At 44.2% G+C, this 21661-nt stretch overlaps 1 protein-coding gene across 6 annotated transcripts in view; it reads left to right on the forward strand.

Annotated features, from left to right (window-relative positions):
* The window catches only part of MAML3 (mastermind like transcriptional coactivator 3), a 159745-nt gene extending 154612 nt beyond the window's left edge, over positions 1–5133 (forward strand). For all 6 annotated transcript variants that reach the window (XM_014270709.3, XM_026796510.2, XM_074541880.1 and 3 more), the window contains exon 5: positions 1266–5133. In XM_014270709.3, the coding sequence (XP_014126184.2) occupies positions 1266–2254 (989 nt within the window). In that variant the 3' untranslated portion in view covers positions 2255–5133. The remainder of the gene's footprint in view (positions 1–1265) is intronic.
* Positions 5134–21661: the final 16528 nt, after the last annotated feature.

Raw genomic sequence — 21661 nt, forward strand, 5'->3', positions numbered from 1 at the left:
AGCACTTGCTCAAGTCATCATAAAAAGACTTTTTCTAATTATGAAAGGAGCTGATCTAAGTTAAGAAAAATGGGAACTCCAGTGCCAATCATTAAGAAAGCAGTTTGATAGCATGAATAAAGTAAAAGCTGCCACTACACACGGCCTATTCCAGTGAGATCCAGATGGTCTCACTTCATGCTACAAAATGTTTCATTTCCAGCTGTGTGCTGGAGCTAAAAGCATCCACCAGAAGCTTGTGGTGCTGCAGAAAATGGAGTTGTAGCCATCCTCTGTTATATAATAGAATTACATGTATAGAAATGGTGCTTCCTTTATCCACCTGTTTCTCATGGAAACCAAGCCAATATCAATAACAGGGACCAGTGTTCTGTTGTCTGCCACTGAGGGACAACCAATAGGAGCAGATTTAAGAACATTCAGATTCTGTTGTACGGTTCAGAACCCTTAAGCAATGATTTCATATTTACACCTGGCATTTAATAACATTTGGGCCTGCAGAAGTTGTGTGCCTCAGATACTCTGAGCTTCACCTGCCGAGTGTTGTATTTAGTCAGTGACTCCAATCTGCAGAATCTGACTATTTAGTTAGTGACTCTGACTGGTGTATTTGGTAGTGACTCAAATCCACAATGGACCCATGGTGTAATCTGAGCTCCAGGTAACTGTCTTTATTTAAAGATTGTAAATATAGAAGCATATTGGCTTCCCAGAAATCAATAGCTCTCCCCTACCCCTGAAAGTAAGACACAAGCATGGTTAAGTTATCTGTCATGGTGTGGAATTTAACAAGGCTAGGATCTTCTGGTTTCCCATCACTGGCCTAAGGTGAAGTAAAATGTGCTTATAGTATTGATTCACTAATACACTCTCCCTGCTTTAAATGTCCACAAAAACCCGATTTTTCTTCTTTCCATAGAATTAATCAGTAGCTATGCTATAGAAAATCCATTCATTAATGCCTCCTGAGCTATTAAAAGAATTGATTGGCCTTCTGAGACTGACATTTCCATTTTCAAGGCTTAGTTTTGAATGACAATGGAGATATTTAAAGGAAAGCTTCAAATGGTAAAGTGAAGTTCAGCTGCTTCAAAGAAGACCAGTGGAAGTTTCTCTGTTTGCTTGCTAGAAGCTGAATTAGGTGTAGCTGAAGAAGATAAGTGCTGCTGAGGATGCTTCTACAGATTGTCTCTTATGCAAAAGTGTGTTAATTAAGACTTGCAGGTCTGTGGGCTTTTCCTTACCTTCCTCCCTTTTTGGTGCAGGTTCACCCCAGGATATGGTGGCTGTGAGGAACCAGGTAGCCCTGCAGAGCATGAGAACATCCCGAATGATGGCCCAGAACGCAAGCATGATGGCCATGGGTGCCTCCCAGAGCTCCAGCACGCTGCTGACCACGGCAGGCCAGTCGGATATGGGAGTGACTCCTTACAGCAACGCCTCTGCCAGCCAGCCAGGAATGTACAGCATCAGCACGGGCATGAGCCAAGTGTTGCAGCACCCAAACCAAAGCGGCATGAACCTGGCGCAGAGCACGGGCCAGGGAGCACGGCAGGCTGCCTCTGGACAAGCAGTGGGAATGGTTGGAAGTTTTGGTCAGAACATGCTGGTGAACTCTGCTCTTCCCCAGCATCAACAGCAGATGAAAGGACCTGTGGGCCAGGGCTTGCCGAGGCCGCAAGCGCCACGACTTCAGAACCTGATGGGGCCTGTCCCTCAGGGAGCACAGAGCTGGCAGCAGCGAGGCCTGCACGGCGTACCTGGCAGGACTAGTGGCGACATGGGGCCCTTCAGCAACGGCACTGCGTACGCCGTGCCAGCGGGGCCGCGGGTGCCCAAGCAGCACTTCCCTCAGGGCCTCAGCCAGACTGTCATGGACTCGAGCGGCACCGTGAGGGCCATGAACCCGGCCCTGGGCAGGCCACTGCTGCAGCCCCTGCCCGGGCAGCAGGCAGGCAGCCAGGCCAGGCCCGTGGGGATGCCAGCAATGAGCCAAGGGGTGCCTGCCATGCCGGGCTTCAGCCAGCCCCCAACGCAGCAAATGCCAGCTGGAACCTTTGCTCAGAGCAGCCAAGGCCCGGCCTATGAGAGGAATCCCACTCAGGACATATCTTACAACTACAGTAATGGAGGAGCAGGGGGGTCATTCTCCAGTTTAGCAGAAGGCACAGACCTTGTGGACTCCATTATCAAAAGCGGACCAGGGGATGAGTGGATTCAAGAACTTGATGAGTTGTTTGGAAACCCCCAGTGAATGGGATTGTACAGTCTGGAGCTTTGGTTATGTTTTGTTACGTTTGAACAAGCAAAGAGGAAGTCAGATGTTCTCCCCATCCCTGCATTGTTGGTTTTTGTGTTGGTTTGGGGTTATTTTGGGGTGTTTTTGTTTTTAACTGTGCAAACCAAGCTGATCTGTAGCCAACTTTGGAAGATTCAGGGGACGATGAAAACATCAACATCCCAAAACTGTCACCAAGCAATCCTTGTTGCGTGGCAGTGCCCACTGTGTGGTGTATGTGTGTGTGTGTGTGTGTGTGTCAGAATGGAGAAACTGGAAAAGCCAGCTGATGTGTGTGGCTGGGAAGATTCCTTCTCCCCCCACTCAAAACAAGGCATCATTGCACAGTGGTGAGGTGGGTCCTGGTACGTCCTATCTCTTCTGACTGTGCACATTGCAGCTTCCAGGGAAGCAGAAGGAAGAGCTGGGAGCAAAGCCTGCAGACACTCAGGGGTGATTGCACAGCCCTGGTCAGAAATGGGGCAAGCAGGTCTGGGGCAGCCATGGCCAGGCGATGGGGCTGGCTGGGCTGTCCTGAGGGAATGCACAACACTCACATGGCAAACCTAAACAGTGACAGGGAGGTCACCGTTTTCACTGCACAGTGATAAACCCCACTGCAAGTGCAGAAGAACATAAATCTGGCAGTGTTGTGAGGGCAGATTGATTATGTGACTGCTGCTGGGGACAGCCCAGTGCTGGGTTAACTTAATGAACTGCTCAGTCCCCTTGGGACTTTAAATAATGTTTCCCAAGCCAGAGTACTTGGCATGGCCCAGCTTTTCTGGGCTGCTGAAGGGCTGAGAGGAACCAAGGGGCATTAGCAGAGCTCCTCACTGGTGCCTCCCTCTGCTTCCTCCCCAGGGTGCTCTCAGTTCCCTCCCTTCCCCTCCTGCTCCTGCAGTGTGAAGCCAGCTGAGCTGGCTGCGCTTTGTTTTCAGGCAAGCCACAGAGGGCCAGGCAGGGGAGGATAAAACAGGCATGAGAAAACACACAGGGAGGGTTTGGCACACAGGAAGACCTTCTCCTCCCCTCTTGAAAAGCCCAGGTTTGGCAGGTAGCACTACCCCACGGTGTCTGGGCTCTTGATGTGGTACATTCAGTTTTAAACAGATGTTTGGTCTAATATCTCTGGTTTGCTGGAATAAAATTCACTGCAGTATTTGAAGAACAGGAGTCAGTGAGGGACTACTGTAAAGAACATTCAAGAGTGGGTAAAATAATTGAAATTGCAAGCATGGGATCTGCCCCAATAAGGTTTTAGATAATAAGGATGTATCACTGTTTCCACTGTTTGGACCTGTGATGAAGTTGTTATAGATCTCACACAACACTGAAGTCACCAGCCATTCTGAGTGTGTACAGCAGGTTCCCAAACTGCAGTTGGAGGCTGTTTTCTGGAACCTATTACCTCTGTAGTGTTTTCAGCTGAGGGCTGCATGTCAGGTTATGTAGTTGTGCATCTAAAAAATGTTAACATGACCCACAGTCCAGAGCTGTAGCACCCTGTGGCCCAGTGCTGGCCTCTGAGAGCCGTGAGCTGTGCTCTGCAGCAGTGTGCCAGTGCCAGTCCCAATTCCCCAGCTCCTGGTCACCTCCCTTTACGCTGCTCTCCCTGGCCACAGCAGTGCCAAGTGTTGAGCCCCTGAGTTCCAGGGAGGCTGAGGGCCTTGGCACTGGGCACTTTCATGTCCTGCCTTTCCCCGTGGAGCACAGACAGGCATCACATTAAAGAGGGAGAGCAGATGAGTCTGGAACCATCTCTGTGCCCCCTTGAGGCTCCCTTTTGAGCAATTTCCCTTGCTGGGCTTGCCTAGTGGGGGGAAACACCTGTTCTGAATGCTGTGAGGCAGCAGGACAAGCTGCATTTTTAATGTACTAAAGGTGAGCCACCAATCCAACCTGCCCTGGCTGCTACATTTTTTAAAATGGCTTTAATCTCATCTCTTTTAGCTGACCCCTTTATAAAATACAGCACAAGGGCCAATCCCAGCTCCTGCTGAGGATGATGAGCATGATTAGCTGCCTGCTGCTTCAGTAGGAGCCAGGTTGGGCCCTGATTCAGTGGAAGGGAGCACCAGAAGAGTTTTTGGTTCATCCTGTGGGTCAGCATCTCCTGGGCAGACTGGAAGGGACAGGCAGACCCTGGGAGGAGCCCACCAGGGCTCACCTCCCAGCACAGAGGGGGAAAGGGGAACAGAAACACGCACCCACCACACAGCCACCAAGCAAGCCCATGTGCACCGGGGAGATACAGGCCCTGGTGATGAATGGTGGTCAAGGCGAGTCTCTGTTGTCTTTGTAAGGCTTCCTCCAAATACTCCACACTGGGATCAAGTACTAGAGAACAGATTTTATTAGATTCAGGTTGATTGTTTTTTTTTTTTTTCTTTCTTACTATGGTGCTGATGTACATGTAATGTTTTAAAAGAAGTCACTTGTAAATATGTTTTTACAATTCTACAGATATCACTGGGTCTACTATCTGTAAAATATATACATATAAATATATATATATAAATATATATATATACTGTTTGTTTAAAATAGAGTATTTTTATTTCATTCCTTGACTCATCCTTACTGCAGTGGTATTGCACTTCAGATGACATCTAATTACTAATTTGTACTGTATCCCTGACAGCAACTTGCTCCATTTTATTCAGATTTTTCTAGTTTTCTGGTTTTACTTTGTACATTAAGCATTACTTATTTCCTTTTGAGACCTGTACAGAGTCTGAAAACATAGAAAAACACCTGATGTTGCTTTTAAAGAAAAAGAAACAAAACAAAAAACAAAAGAAACAAAACAAAAAACCAACCAAACAAATAAAAGATGGTTATATGAGTCATATACCTGGTGTATATGGATCATGTCTTGCGCCTCAGTGAGCAATCTTGCATGGAGGGGAGGGAAGCTGCATGCAGGTTGGTCTGAATCAGCAAAAATAGGGAGTGGGGAGGTGCTTCCAGGGGGGAAACAAGGTGGAGGCAAGGTGGGGAGGGAGAAGGGAAACGCGTAGCTGGACAGAGAAGTCGGAGAAAACAGGAAAACTGGAGAAGGATAAAGACACAGGCTTAGGGTAATTCCCTATCACCTACCAGTACAACAGTGTGAGAATTGTGTTGTCAGAAGCCTTTAGGAACGTGCACGTAGATCTGTTGGACATGTTGGACATGTATTGCCTGTCCATACATGGGGACAGGAGGTAAGGCGAGGAAGAGGAGAGAAGAGAAGGTAAAACATCAAAGCACTATAACAGGTAAGCTTGGAATAATTTCAGAGGCAAAGAAGGACCCATTTGAATCAGATGGGCTTTGGACCTCCTCTAGTCTGTATTTTGGCTCCGTTACATAGTTTGGAGCAAAGCACGTGCCCACAAGGTGAGCATCGAAACTCTTCTCTCTCCTGGCCTGCAGCACATGCACATCCCAACTTGGGCTTCTGCTCTAACACCCAGCCCTCTGCCCTGAGGGCTGCCAGACCATTGCATTCAAGTATAATCACTTTTCACTGCCAGCCCTTGGCTCTCAGCCCAACTGCAGACCACAGCCTGGAGCTGTTAACCTGCATCCAGCTGGGAACCTCCTACCTTCCTTTCACAGACTGGACAGAACCATGGAAGTACTTGTACAGCATACCCCAAAAGGAAGCTAATTCTAAGAAAGAAAATATTAATATGGTGGAGGAAAACAAAAAAAAAAAAGAGGATTGTAGACAGTTAACCACTCTAGTTATGTTTTCTAGTTAAATTGCTTTGGGAATTTTTACAGCTACCCATAACTTGGGAAGTTGCCTTGGGAAAGAATCATTCAAAAGAGATATAAGTATTCTTACACAGTCACTGCAAGAGGTTCTTTCTATGGGTTTACAGATAGGGGTGGATGTAGGACTGCCCAAAAATATCCAAAAGCATTCCTTCAAAGGGACATCTCAAGAATGGACAGGAATCCTAATCCCCCCAGTTTGGTCATTATCCCAGGAACAGGACAGTGGGTAGAAGCACTGTGGCTTGACCCAGCTCTGTCATTTTGTATTATTATGGCAGTTTGTGCTAAGGGGGGTGTTTGTTTTGGGAAGAGAATCCTGTTTATGTTGTTAATAACCTGCTTTGCATTTATATAGCAACTTTTATCCAAGGACAGGGAAGGAAGTTGTAGTAAAGTCAGCTTTCTGACCTCCCTGAGGGAAGAGTATGAAGTCACCTCCACTTGATTGATGGCAGGGTATGGAGGTCAGTTGTGTTATCCAGGACTAAGCAGTGCTTGTTAATTTTGTGGTTTGAACCTCTGTGTATGTATTATAGAGCTTTCACTGTGTGCTGGATTAACTCCTGTAAATATACCTGTGGGACACAGCTGAAACATTACTTCAAGGGAAGGTTGTCATGATGTTTCATTTCTCACATGTGACAGCACCTGTGTTGCTGGCTAGCTGCTGTGATCTTCCCTGATTCAAGTGTCTGTCCATGAGCACGTGTGTTATTTCATATAATTTTGTTGACTTAAGTGGTGCTTCTTTGGATTTGCAGTGGAGATGGGACTGTAAGAAAGCCCCAAACAAAAAAGTAATGGTTTGGAGCAGAGAGAAATGGAGAAGTTGTTTAGGAAGGAGAGGAATGTGGACATGAGCTGGTTATCCTTTCCCCAGCCCACAGATTTCATGCTTCTAAAACATTAGTTGGGAAAGGGTTAATAATAACTGTCCCAAGTTTTACTCTATGAGAGCTCCCTGGTTTGGAGAGAGAAGGGAAAGCTGGTGGGGCTCTGTGAAATGCCATGGGGATTTCAGTGTCACTGAGTGTTCTTCTAGGAAGGCTGTGTTAATTAAAAGCAGGGGAAAAGATGTCTACAGTCAATTACTTCCTGATAATCCCAACATTTTAAAAAGTTATGTAAAACTTGTCAGTCCAAGATAAAAGCAGAAAGTATTTACCTTGATTGAAAAACATCCTGCAGTCCAGAGCCAGTCAGGAATATTGGGTAAAACTCCACACAGTTTTTTCTGCAGAATAAATTTGAAAGAACATTAGTCTGGAAAGGGAAAGAGCTGTGGGTGGGATTTTCAAGGAGAGTCATCTTTGGCCTTGTTTGGTGCCACCAAAATTAATGCTAAAGTCATATCCAGTGGGAGTACTGTCAAGCCAGCACTAGGTACTCTTAAAATTTCTCATTTTTGAAATCTCTGATACAAGCTGTTTAAAATATTTTCCTGGCATTTAAACTTAGGCATGGATCTGGATCCCAACTACATGGAAATAAACAGGACAAATAATCCTCAATCAAATGGCTGTGCAGCACAGACAGGCAGGAATTCCAGTTCATTGATGTGATGTTAATCACTTATCTCCACACTTGCTGGTATGCAAGTTTTGGTGTCAGCATTACTGGGGCTGCCAGAGGAATTTGGATTACTCTGCCGAGGCGCAGACAGCACATCATAGATTTTCTTATGGCAAGGACTATAACACATTTATCAGTTTTCCCACCAATATATTGTTTGTATATCTCTTTTCAACGGTTCTGAATTAATTTCTTTTTAAGGAATTAGGCAAACTTCTGTGTCTAATGAGTCATGTTATCTAACAAGTTGTCATAATGCATGGTATATCTCATTATTGTTATACACTACAACTACAGTTACAGCAGATGAGATTGTTTGAAATAAATATAAGTAATTTTGCACAGGGTAATGAGTAAGTAAAGATTTTCATAGCTTTTCTTTCCCTTGTATCAAGTAGTTCAATTCTAACAGGCTAAATTAAATATGACTGAGGTAGTTACAAAGCATGCTTGACTTGCCTTTGTATGCCTTTTTTTGTTTTCATCTTCAGGTAGCATTTATGGTTACTGAGCCAATACCTTTACGCTGAAAACGTGGGACAAAGGAGGCTTTCAAAGAACATTACTCTCAAATATTTTATATGTTTGAAAAGCCTGTTGAGTTGCTGCTACCTGTGTCACATTGTATGATAATGCATATTAATTTGCATGGCCTGGCCTAACAACCTGTAAAAAACCACTCATTGTCACCTTACTGATAGATAAATGTGAAGGAAAACTCTAAAAGAGCTGGTCATTTGAAAAGTTAAAAACACAAGGGCTAAACAATTTAAGGCCAGATGACATTGAAGATGTATTTCTTTTTCTGACTTTATTCAGAAGATGCAAATTTCAAGATGGTGACACACATAAAATCCAGCAAAGATTGACATAAAAGGAGGTAGGAACAGAGGTTCTGAGGAGTGAAATCTCATGTAATTCAGGACACTGGTGGTGTCTGAGCAGATGTAAGTCTGTCCTGTTTGTCCTGTTTTACTTTGCTTTTCAGCAATACATTACAAAGAACATGGGCCTGTGTGGCACTGGGTCATACTCAGCTTTAAATTTATCAGAACTATAAGACAAGTAAAAGCGGAAGAAAATATGCTTATTCCTTCAATTATTCCCTCTTTCTGCCCCCTAAATACCATTTGTAACCCATGTCTGTATCTTTTCATATGTACTTTGTGTGGGGTTTCAGAGGAAGGACAAATAGCCCATTTCATCCAGTTCAGTTTAAGGTCTGCCTGTCCAGAGTCCCTGCTTTGTGGCAGTGTTACCAAACTGATCCCATTTGTCATCCCCATCCTCTGGGGATGAACTCCTGCATGATGGCAGCAGCAGAGCAAATTCAGAGGGATTAAATACAGTAGTAGACAGAGGTTTGGATTTTTCCCTGAACTGCAGCCTTGTGTCACCTCTATCAATATTGTGTATGAGACAGGAAAGAATTGGCTCATGATGTTCCATCCAGTACTGTCATGCTGCTCTCAGGCAGGAGTGCAAGGCATGGATGTCATCTCCTTGAGAAAAATAACCCAAGCAGCTGATGTTGTGAGTGCCATATTTACATGGACACATTTTGAAAAGAATAAAACCTCTCCAGAGCCCTTCCACCACGCTCCTCCATCTCTCTCTCCAGCCAGGAAAGCCCCACTCACGTGCACTCTCCCCGATGGATGCCAGCTCAGCTTCCAGAGTACTTGTACAGGAAGCTTTGCCTGCTCCTGAGCAGGGGAGGGATGCCCTGGACGGGGTCTCGTGTTGCTTGGCAACCTCTTTCCCTCTCCTCCAACACGGTTTTGCCTCGCACTGTCTGCTGGTGCAGGCACAACAAATGGCAGCAATGTCACTGAAGCAGTTGTTCCTGTCGCTGTTTGCTTGTTATTTATGGTTATTGTCATGAAAGGATTTGTAAACATTTCTGCACTTCCTTCCTCGGTCAAAGCAGATATCGTTTTGTGCTTCTGTAGCATGCCTACATAATTAATGGATGGTCACTGCATTCCAGTGTATGCGACATACAGTTTTATTGGTGGTTTTTTAAAGTGGTTCCTGGCTCTGAGTGCTTCTATTTTTCAGCCCCAAATTGAGACATACAAGGTTTTACATTCAGAAGTGAAAAAACCCAGTGTAAGCAAGTCTGCCTTAACCACCTCAATTTGTGGTTCTCGTGTCTAGGTGCACATATGCCTAAAAAAGGCTGCTCTGAATGACTTTCTGTCCCCTTCAGGAGTCTAACACTGAGATTGCAGAACAAAAACGCTTCCATGAGCAGAGATAAAGCTTCCAGGGTGTTTCTGTTTGCCATTTCCACCTCCAAACTCACCACTTCCAGCTCAGTCTCTCTGGTTTGCATTTGTGGGTGCCCCAAATAAGACACACAGATTCCTTTGTTCCTTTTCTCCAAACGAGAAAAAAGCCAGACTCCAAGTGTTTTCTAAGCTTGCAGTGAAAATGCTGCTGAGGCCTTTCTTTACTTAACCAACGGTGGTCACTCAGGACAGACCTGGAGAGCTTCATGCCTGCTCTGGCCAGTTACACACTGCCAGGTTTTCAGCCCTAGATAGGATTTATTCCCTTTGTGACTGCCAAGCTTGTGACAAGGCCTGGAATGCCAGGGAAAAGTTAGTTTTCTGTTTTAGGGATGCTTTGCAGGGCCAGCCTCAGATGCACATCTGCCATTGCCCTCTGCTACACCACTTAGATAGTATATTTAGTTATTGTTTGTATATTTATAAACAATTAGAATGCAGAGATGCTTTCTGACCACAGCTCTGCAGCATATTGCCTGTACGACATCCACCCACTTATCTTCATACTGAGTAGAGACAGCTGCAAATCACAGCCTAAAGCAGTTAGGGGGTGATCCTGAATCCATTTAAAGATCCAACCTTCCCACAACCAGCCTTATTGAGGACAGCCTTTTTGAAATGGCTTTATGGAATTAAGGCCTTTGAAAGGCCTTGAAATTAAGTCCTTTACAGAAATTAAGGCTCAGTTCTGAGGCACTACATGCCTACAAGGAAGGGACATCTTGCATTTCAGGAGTTTTGCAAATCAGGAGTTTTGTGAAACTCTGAAAAGAGATTTGAAGAGTGCTTTGAAATCCTTGAATGAGCACAGCCTGGCCAGGGGTAGTTTTCAGTCCTATTCATCTTGAAAATTCCTCTGTGTTTTCTGGTGGAAACAGAATTGGAGCAGTGTCGGTTCAACTCATAACCTGGTAAGTCTCATGTGGATACTCTCAAGAAATAAACCAGGTAACAAGGGAGTGCAATTTCCCTGTCCTCACCATGGTCCCTGTCTGAATCAGCCAACATATTGTGCTGACTGAGTTGCCTTTCTCAACTCAAAGAGACATGATATTGCAGAGTACAGAAAACTGCTGATAAATCATCAGATTTTAGGGTAAAAGCCATTCCAGTTGCAGAAAGGCCTTATTACTCTTTGAACGAGCCAAATGTTTCTTGATATAGTTAATTTAGTCAGCTCTGAAACAGGGAATGCAGAAATAGGTGGCATTGAGTTGAGATTTTTTTTTTTTAGGTAATGCTTTCTGTTCCCTTTCTCAGAAAGGGAACTACTTTCATCTTCTTCAGAGGCAGAGTTTTAAGTATCTTCCACTGAGCTCTGGGGCCTCTGAGATGAGGGTGCAGCACTTTTCCCTGCTGTACACAGCAATCATATTTCCTTCCATTCCACTCTCTCTCCTGACAGAAAAAAGCCCCTCATCTTGCAAAATCCATTAGGTATTTTCCTGAGGAGTAAGAGGATGCATGTGGGGAAACTGCATTATTATTATTATTATTATTATTATTATTATTATTATTATTATTATTATTATTATTATTATTATATGTTGTATCAATATGAAACAGAGTGTCCCATTTCTGCCTGTGCCTAGCCAGACTTACACATTTCACAGTCCTGGACCTCAGTGGCCTGGTTCTTGTCTGTGCAATCAGTAACATCTGTAAACTCCTGTCCTTGCTCCCCTCTGCTTATTGCTGCTTCCACACGGAGGAGTCCTTGCCCATGGCACTGCAGACGTGACAACACTTTATTTGTCAATGTCTCTTTCAGGAAGGACCAAGCAAAAAAGAACCAAAAGTGTGTCAATGGCAAATTTACATGCTGCTCTCCAAATATGTGACAGACCCCATCAAGATTTGTAACCCATTGTTCCCCCAGGGAAGGACCAAGGCTCACCTTTTGGTCCATTTTCTCTGATAGATACTGTTCCTTTAGGAAGCCTTGCTGAGGTAATCTAAAAGAAAAATGACTGGAGAAAATAAATGGAGCAATAAATACATAAATTGGTGGGGGAATGGCTATCCGACAGAATCGGGAGAAGCAGATAGGGAAGTAGCATTTCCTATTAACTATCTTAACTTTCAAGTGCATCAACATATAAATTGTGCTTAGTTGCCCTGATGGATAGAGCATGGGTGCATTGCAATCCATGGGCATGACTGAATAAGCAGTGTTATGAAACACGTGTAACCTGAAATAAGCACAGTGTGACCATAAATATCAGAGAATATCAGAATGTACTTCAGGTTGTACAGTTTCAGCATTATACATGATTTAGGAATGTTCAAAAGGAAACAAAAGCATTTCAGATCATTTTGGAAATGTGTCCATTTTAAATTTCTTATGGTCATTGTTGTGATGTTACTTCTTAATTAAAATTTAATTTTTTTGGCATTTGCTAGTGCTGGCGGTTAGGTTTCTTCAAGGAATTTTCTTCCCATTTGTTGTCATGGAAACGGCAAATGGATGTGGATTAAGAGACAACACCTTGGCATACCCTTCAGATTGGCTTGGGGAAAGCAGTGTGGTTTTGGCAGATTCTTAGCTGGAGGTGCTCCAGTCTTTGCCTGGCTTGGAGAGGCGATGGTTGAGGTGTTTGTTAGCATCCCATGAACTCTCTCCCCTTGGTCAACCCCCAAGCCCTCAGCCCTGGAAACATCAGTAACCACTCACTATAGCTATAACTACTCACTCTTCATATATACACATATGTATGTGTGTATCTATATATGTATATATATATTCTAGTGAAGAACTGTCATTCTTCTCCCCATATCTTTGCCTGAAAACCCTGTAGTTTCAAGGTTATAATAATTTGGAGGAAGGGGGTCATCTTTTCCATTACAGGAAGGTTCCCACTTTCCTTGGCAGACAGCTGTCTTTTAAAACAAAGACAGCTAGCTCAACATTATTTGAAGATTTTAGTTCAGATTTTACCTGTCACTTTAAATCCCACATTTCCCTGAAGGAGAGCAGGGAGGGCACAATTCTTTAATGAGCAATTAATATAAACCAAAAGGTTAATATTACAAACATTTGTCTATTTTGAAATTAAACCAATAATTCTATATGGAGAAAAATATTTTAATGGACTTTAAAATGCAAAAATTTAGTTTAAAAATAAATTAAAAACTGGGCATTCTTGAAATAGTTTTACTGCTAAAAGCACACTAGTGAAAGTATTAACAACAGTGCTAAAAATACGTATTATTCATATTTCTTAGTCAAATCTATGCTTTTTGTATTTTTGACTTTGTTCTATTAATTATATAAAAATATCAAGGATGTAGTATTTATGAAAAAGTGTGTCTTTCCAGATTATAAACTTTGAATAAGGCAATTGGATAAATTTTGGTTTATCAACCAAAATGTTGTGGTATCAACACAATTCATGAATTCATGTCAGATCCATTTTCTTTTAAACTTCATGAACAACTTCTCTGTAAAGGTTTAATTCTGTTCCTTTCTTTTCCCCATGATCCAAAACAATGTCAATGTGACAATGTTCAATACTCATTCTTTTGAGACCACCTGCCTTTTAAACAGAAATGGACAAGTTAGCATTTTTAGATGGCAGATGTGCTGTTGAATATGTGATGTACTGGAAAAATCCATACATTGATTATTGTATTTTGCATAGTTGGCAAGGCATTGAATCTAAGACAGCAAATAAATGAATACACCCCATTGCTTTCCCTCTTTCTCTTGCCTGTGGTTGCACATTTCAACAATGAAGCGAGGCAAAAATTGGAGTTAAAAAAAATACATGTCTAAAGGAAAAACAAGGTAGTCAACTATAATCCAAGTGAAACCATTACCTGATACAACCTGGAATGTTATTAGGGTGTGGAGCTGACTCTGCTAGGAGAGCACCAGAATCCCTGCCTTTGGTTGTAAGGCCTTTGATGCCCACACAGCAGCACCACTCTCTGCCTGAAACCAACAATCTCATCCCCTCAGGGCTCTGATGTGGGGCATAAATTGCCACAGTTGTAGTTTATAAATTAGCATCATTATTATACAGTGATAAGAGAAGAGGGACGCTTGGCCTGCTGCCTCCCATTTAAAAGTTTTTATAATGCACAGAGAGGCTCCTTGTTTGATGCTAATGGACAGCATGTCTTTCTGCTAACTGAAATATCCATTTTGGCACCAGAGTAAGTACTTCCCATTGCTATTTCCAGGCACAGGTTTTATTTCCTTGCTAATCTGAAGAACTACTCTTGAGTCAAGTGAGGCAGTCCAAGCAAATCCTGAGTGCTTCTGCCAGAGCTGCTCCTTTTTATTCTGTCCAGAGGGAGGTCTCAGGTTCACTGGCATCATTGATATTCACTGGTTCAACTGAAGGGACAGGGCTCGTGCTTTCTAAAAATCAGCTTGTCCTCCAATGCCCTCTGGTGACAGGAACTAATTAGATGCTACTGCTTTTACTGACTCTAACTGCAAAACACTTAGGTAATTTTATTCCTATTAAATATTTCAGGCAAATACTGAGATTTAGCTCAAACCAAAACCACTAGTTTGAATAAAACCCTCCTCTTGTAATTGCTATGGCTCTTCCTAGGAGTTGAAAAACAAGCACCCTCCAGACACACCATAACTTAGGGAATCTCCAAAGCTGATTAGGCTGAGCCCTTAAATACTTTAGTCCTGTTTTTTCCTGTAGCCTGACTTTACTGTTGCACCATTGTGATATTAAGGAAGCAGGTAACAACACTGAAATGCACAGTAACTGGTTGGTGAAAAAATATTGAAAATAAGCAGGTCAGATTTTCATTTTATGAGCCTGGTGACCTTCTGAGTGTATCTTTTTAAATTGTTTCTTCTATTATTTGCAGTCTCTATTCTTCAAAAACAAACCCCATAGGAATAGCACATGCCTTAAAAACAAAATGCTCCAAGAATGCTGCCATGGACTGAAAGCCTACAGCTTAGTTACTAACCTATGATAAAGAGAGTTTGTAATTAAAACTACCAGCAGGGCCTTGATTACTGAGGGGGACGTGGGTTCTGGTATAATTTAATAAGGTCCTTGGGCATGCAGATCTGCAACCCTTAGTTACTGTCTCCAGCAGCCAGCAAACCTAAAGTTTATTTGTAAAAGCAAATATCTTTTTCCATTCGTCAATCAGTGGAATCCTTCCCATTGTTTCCTTTATCTCCCAGTGCTGTTTTTATCTACCAGCAGACCCACAGCTGGTTTGTAAAGACAAATCTGCCATTCCTCTCAGCCAGGGTTTGCAATATCCCATATTTGTGCAGTGGCCTTTCTAGCACAACTCTTACCTCCATGTCCCAGAACAGCTCCTTCCATGCCAAGAGAGCTCTCCTCCTGCTCCAGGGGTTATCAAGCCATTGCCTTGCATTTTGTGCATTAAATAGCCTTTTCCTGTAGCCATGCATCTGTCTAGCACTGAAACTTCAGAAATAAAGAAAAGAGTTAGGCATTTTATGAGCTTTTTGGAGTAAGGAGATCCACCTTAAAATGGAGCTGGGCATAAATAAGGAGCATGATATAAACCTGTGCAGATTACCTCACCCCTGAGCAAAGGAAGTCAATCTTTTGGAAAAGACAGGTGCCTGTTTATTAGAAGCAATTACAAGCAATGGTCATAATCCTTTTAGGATATACATGGAGAATGACTCAGATCATTTGATGAGGTGCACTGCTGGTTTTCCCTGATGCACTGGCCCAGCAGAATTACTAAACTCTCAGAACAGGAGGGTATTAGGGCAGCATTTGAGTGAGCTCATGGTGGCAGGCAATTAAAGTGTTGGGGCAGACCAAGGTGAAACTGGCAGCATGGGAAAGCTCACAGAGGTTGGATCTCCCTCAGTGGGCATCTCCCTCTATGCCATCCTTCTGTGCTCTTTTGGTAGGCCTGCAGAAAAAGCTGTGAGCTCCGAATATTCTAGCAATACTTCAAATTACATAGCTGAGAAGCTCAATGCTTTACAGATATTAATTTATCTTCAAAGTAGGTATGTGAATGAGATCCCACATTTTCACATCTACAGCACGTATGAGGCATGGACAGAGAGAGAATAATAGTTTTCCAGTCAGTGAGAAGCATGTCAAGCTCAAGACTTTGTTCAAGGCTTGCAGGAGGGTTAAGCTCAGGCTTAACAGAAATGCTAGAAGTGATTTACTTCCACACAAGTAGGCATCAATGGCAGTTAAGCAGACCTGAATCAGGGCAAAATGTTATGGAAAACATTGCCTGAAATGCCCTGTAGCTGGCTCTCCAGGGCTCTGTCATACAGCCTAGAAAATATCCTTCATCAAAGGAGCATTTTGTCTGCCCTCAGGTCCAGTGATAGCACCAACCTGGCATTTCAGAGGAAGACAGGATTTGCCATCTACATTTTTAATTAGAGTTAACCCAAATTTTGAGTTATTTTGAGCACTGTCTCTGTGCAGGTGGATGTGTGGATGTTCTTGCTAACAAGATAGGGGTAAGCAGAGGACTTATTTTAATGTCTCTTCTTTGCAAGACTCTGTGTGCAGACTGCTCGGAATGCAGCCCTTCTGTCAGCACTAGATGCGTACATATAAAACACTTAGTGCCATGCTGGCAGCAGCATCTGGGAGCATCCCTGTTAGGAATAAAGCAGGAGTGCTCTCAGCAGGTAGCATGCACAGCTGCTTCATAGCAGTACCTTCAATTCTCTGCTGTGGCAGGGCACAGCTGACCTAACATTAACTGTGTGTTTGCACAGGGTCAGGACAGCCCTAAAAGTGTCAAAACAAGGCGGGAATATTGAAGGAGAAACCTGGCGGGGAAAATTCTACCCAAGATGGATTGGGTGAGGTGACTAATCCTTTTGAAGATCAGTGAAAAGGAAGGGAAATAAGTAGAGATAAATAGCCTAAGTCTGCACACTTGGATGCTGTGAAACTTAAAATTAGGTAGTGGCACAACTGAGTATACAACTTTTATCTATCATTAGCTGTCCTTAAAAGGATAGGGCTATGAAAATTTGATTTTCTGTAGGAATAGATGTTTGGGATGTTTCATGCACACACTTATGTCACATTACTTACATCAATAAGAGATGCAACTACTAAGTGTCCCCATCTGCTTCTCAGCTGAAACAAATTATTAAAAATCTCTGTGGTAGAGATAAGAGTTTAAAAGTGTAGTAATCAGATGCTTCTGAACATGTACAGATTAACACAATCTAGTCAGACAAGAATTCTGTTGCCCCCATCACGACTTGACTGAGTTTGCCTTTATGCATTACACATACATCCTCAGGAAGGAGAAATCTTATTTCTCTCTCCTCTCTCTTTTTCTCCACTGCCCTCTCAAACACCTGTGCATTGCCTTGTTTATTTTGACAACTGGTCCATGCAGTGGCACGCCAAGGATGAGAAAAGCTCCCTGCACCTGTATCCTCATGGCCTCTGCATTGTGACACATCTTCTGAGAAACAGCAGGACATTCAGGGCAAGGAGAGATTTTGTTGGGGCTGCAGGCTAATCACATGTGCTGGCACCTTCAAAGAAGCATCAGCCTGTCTCTCCATTCTCATTGCCTGGTCCCAGAAGTACAAATCGTTCCCAGAAATGATAATTGGTACCAGTTACTGAATCACGTTTTAATGGAAAGCTACAATTAACTCTGCACATCTCTCAGAGAGACCAGATTGCAAAACTGCAAGCAGACAGGAACTCATCTTGCTGTTAACAAGTGTTAAAGTTTCTATTTGAAATTTAGTCATGCTTTTTACAGTAGGTCAGTCCAGCATTATTTGTGCGGATCAGCTTGGCTTCCTTTCAATGCTTACACAATTGAAATCAAAACCTCCGAGTAGCACAGGGGGGTCATAGATGAATGAGGTGATAAAAAAACCACACAGCTCCGTGCAGCACACTCATGCTAGCAAAGGCTTTACAGGAAAACTTCTCATTTATCACAGCTTCTGAAATGAGATCCTTCCAGCAGACAGATCCAGCAGACTTTTAGCTTTAAGTCTTCAGTCAGTGCTGAAAATTAATCTTCACTTTCAGATGGGCAAATAAATATTGGCAAGGGCGTTGTAGAAACAACAAGGTCCAAGAGTCTCTTTGGCCTTTTTCCTTTACCTGGAAATTCTTCTGAATTCTTCAGGGATTATTCCCTGAAATGCTGGGATTAAACTCTAGCACACTGGGTCTGGAGCTGTGCTGCAGCCCTGTAAGCAACTCAGGCCTTAGCCTTTCCAGCCACAAGTGGGACTGGCAGTGACCTGAAGGACTCCTGACAGCTTTCACTGCACCACTGTCCAGAGGCTTGCAAAGGCTGCAAGACTGCTCAGGCTTGCAAATGGCACATCACTGGAAAAGTAATGCAATGTTATTCTGAGAGAGAAAATACCAAATATCATACCCCTACTCAGAGAAATTACATGAGAAACCACTATGTGGAGCCAGCCAATAATTATTTGGCAGATGAGAAAACTGGATTCAAACTAGTTGTCACTTGAATTTCAGATGCCTGTGCTACCCCACAGGCTTTTGCTTTACCTCTCTCAGAAGCCTAGACGTGATACAATTTGCTGTAAATCTGAACACCAGCCTAGAGGTGCCTCTGCAGTCTGCCAAGTCTAAAGTGATGTGACCCCTAAACACTGCAGCCTGCTAAGAGTTTGCTAGGGATGGCTCCCAAGGTGGGCACATTAGTTCAACAAAACTGGTGGCAGATGATGGCCAACATGATTGTTTTCCACTCCACAATAGTGCACTCTCCTGCAGCAGCCTGGCTCTGGGCAATTGGTGGGTGGGCTTTTCTTAGTTTGATGTTAAACTTTCCCCCATTTCTTAATATCCAACATGAAATGCTAAAACAGTGTGTTTACCATCATTTTCTTTTAGGGTTGCTCTTCTGTTCTTAGAGCTGCATTTGAAGTTAATGCAAATTACTCTTTGAGATGCTGTGTAATGCTAAGAACTCTTGACAACCAGCACTGGATATTTGCTCGACACTTTAATAGCTTCAGCCCAAGCCTGTTATTTCTCCTGCTGCAGCAGGATAACACGCCTAGTGCCATCACTGCTGCAAAAACATGTTATTTAATGTGGGAGGAAGCTGGGTGCCATGGAGAGGGAAGCTCAGAAGCTCTCACCACTGTCACCCTTGTATGCAGTGGAGAGTAGGAAATAAAATAAGCAAGGCCTGAGGCTGTATGTGGAATGGTCAGAGCAGAAGGCATGGAGCCTCTGAAGGAAGAGTATGTGGTCATGCAGGTAAAGGCAGGAGAAGAACTTGTGCACAGAGCTGGGCACCTTGCACCTGGAGGGGATTTCCTGTATTTGGAGAACCTGTAACTTCAGCATTTTTACTCTCCAATTTTGGCTAAAAGGTCTGCTTTTAGTCTGAGTGCTGCTGGCTCATATCCCCATGAGTACTCACCACATTACTGTGTTTAAAGGTCTGTTGGTCTGCGCTTTGTGTAAGTCACAGCATGTCCTCTTCCATGCTTTCTCCTGTATTCCCTGAACTCCTGTTATCTTCCAGTAAAAGGGATACCCACTTCAGCTCCAGCCCCACAGCCTCATCTCTTTTCTGACCACTAGGAATGTTCATAGCTTAAGCACATCACCTTTGATAATTCAAACACTGTGTATGTGCTGATTATGAATTAGTCTCTTCAGGGACTCACAGCTTCTGAAACAAAAGAAGTACTTTGCATAGGGGTTCCTATTGTGCTCAACATTTATTCTTTCCTTTTCAGAGGGTTGAGGTCAGAATTGTTTCAAGTATGTGGGCTTTAAACCACAAATCTTCTCTCCTAAACAGCAAAACGGACTGTTCTTCAGTGGAATAACCACCTATGATACAGAGGCAAGACCTTCTGTTCTGCTCAAGCTTTCTGTAAAAATCAAATCCTCCCCAAAGCTCTCAAGATTAATAAGTTCTCATATCAATTAGGTCAAATACTAACCTCATTATTCTAGTTCAAAGATTTCCAGACTCTCTTTCTGCAGACATATCTAATTATTTTGCTTTGTTAAGTCATACTGTCCCGTTTTCCCGGTGGGATGCATTCCCTGCCTCCAGCATCACTGCCTGGCAGCGTGTGGCTGACTCAGCCCAGACTTAGTGAGACCTTCAGGTGGGAAAGGACCTCTGGAGTTCCCCACTGCAGCCTGCTGCTTACAGAGGGGCAGCTCTGAGGGCAGCTCAGGCTGCCTGGGGTTTTAATGGGTCGGTCTTAAAACGCCCCGAAGGATGGAGACTGCAGAACCTCTCTGGACAATCTGCTGCACTGCTTGGCTGCTCTCACAGTGAGCAGACTTCCCTGTATGCCATGTCTGAGGTCATATTTTCAGTCACTGAAAGCCCATTGTCTTTTGTCCTTCTTGTGGAGCACTGTGACAAGCCTGTTTGCATGGCAGCCCTGCTGTAAGTGCTGGTGGGCTGCTGCTGGGTCCCCCTGACGCTGTTTCTTCTCCAGGCTGAAGGAGCCTCATTCCATCAGAGAGCCCTGACTGTCTAGGTCACCTCCAGTAGGATGGAGACCCTTCCTGTGCTCCCAAGACAGCTGTCTGGAAGACCTAGAAACACTCTGCCTTTCCTTTAAGGTATGCCTGCATATTGTCAAGCTGTGGTGCAGAGGAAGGCCCCTGCAGTAGACTGAGACATGGTGGTGAAGAGCTCCAAAACTGTACCCTCTGCTTGGGGCTGTCGCCCTTCCTGCAGCCCTGAGATCCAGGAGTGTGATTCTGTGTGTTTTGTGAATTAAATCCTTCAGCACCATGAGGGAGAACTGCTGCTTGTCCAACAGGATTTCCTTCCACAATGGGGTATCCCACCTAGCTGTTCTAGGAAAGCCAGTAGATGTAACTCTTTTGGACTTCAGCAAAGCTTTTGATACAGCCTGTCACATACTTCTGGACAAAATGTCCAGCACACAGCTGGATAACCGTGTTATGGGATGGGCGAGCAGCTGGCTTACGGGGCAGGAACAAAGGATTACAGGGAATGGGGTCACACAGGAATGGTGTCCAGTCACTAGTGGGGTTCTGCTGGCTCCGTCCTTGGCCCTGTGCTCATCAACATCTTTGTTAATGACCTGGATGCAGGACTCAGAGGAATGCTAAGTAAGTTTGCTGATGATAGTAAACTGGGAGGTCAGAGATGCCCTCCAGAGGCCTCAACAAATCAGAGAGATGAGCAATCATCAGTTGTAGACAGTTCAGCAGGTGAAGGGCCGGATTCTGCCCCTGGGATGGGCCAACCCTGGGTGTAGGGAGAGACTGGGCAATGAGAGGCTGGAGAGCAGCGCTGTGCAAAGGGCCCTGGGCTCCTGGCCCATGGAAAGCTGAAGGTGAGTCAGCAGTGCCCTGGCAGGCAGGAGGGCACTGTGTCCTGGGGGGCATCGGGCACAGCATGGCCAGCTGGGCAAGGGATGGATTGTCCTGCTCTGCTCTGCACTGGGGGAGCCTCACCCTGAGGGCTGGGGGCACTTTGGGGTGCCCCAATATAAAACAGACATGGAGCCATTAGAGAGGGTCCAAAGGAGGCCACGGGGATGGTGAAGGGCCTGGAGGGTAAGTTGTGTGAGGAGGGGCTGAGGTCACTTGGTCTGTTCAGCCCGGAGAGGAGGAGACTGAGGGGAGACCTCAGTGCGGTTAGAACTTCATCAGGAGGGGAAGCAGCAGGGCAGGCACTGATCTCTTCTCTCAAGTGAGCAGTGGCAGGACTTGAGGAAACAGCCTGAAGCTCTGTCAGGGGAGGTTTATGCTGGATGTCAGGAATA

This window comes from Zonotrichia albicollis, chromosome 5, assembly GCF_047830755.1.
Source record: "Zonotrichia albicollis isolate bZonAlb1 chromosome 5, bZonAlb1.hap1, whole genome shotgun sequence".
NCBI classification, from domain to species: Eukaryota; Metazoa; Chordata; class Aves; order Passeriformes; family Passerellidae; genus Zonotrichia; species Zonotrichia albicollis.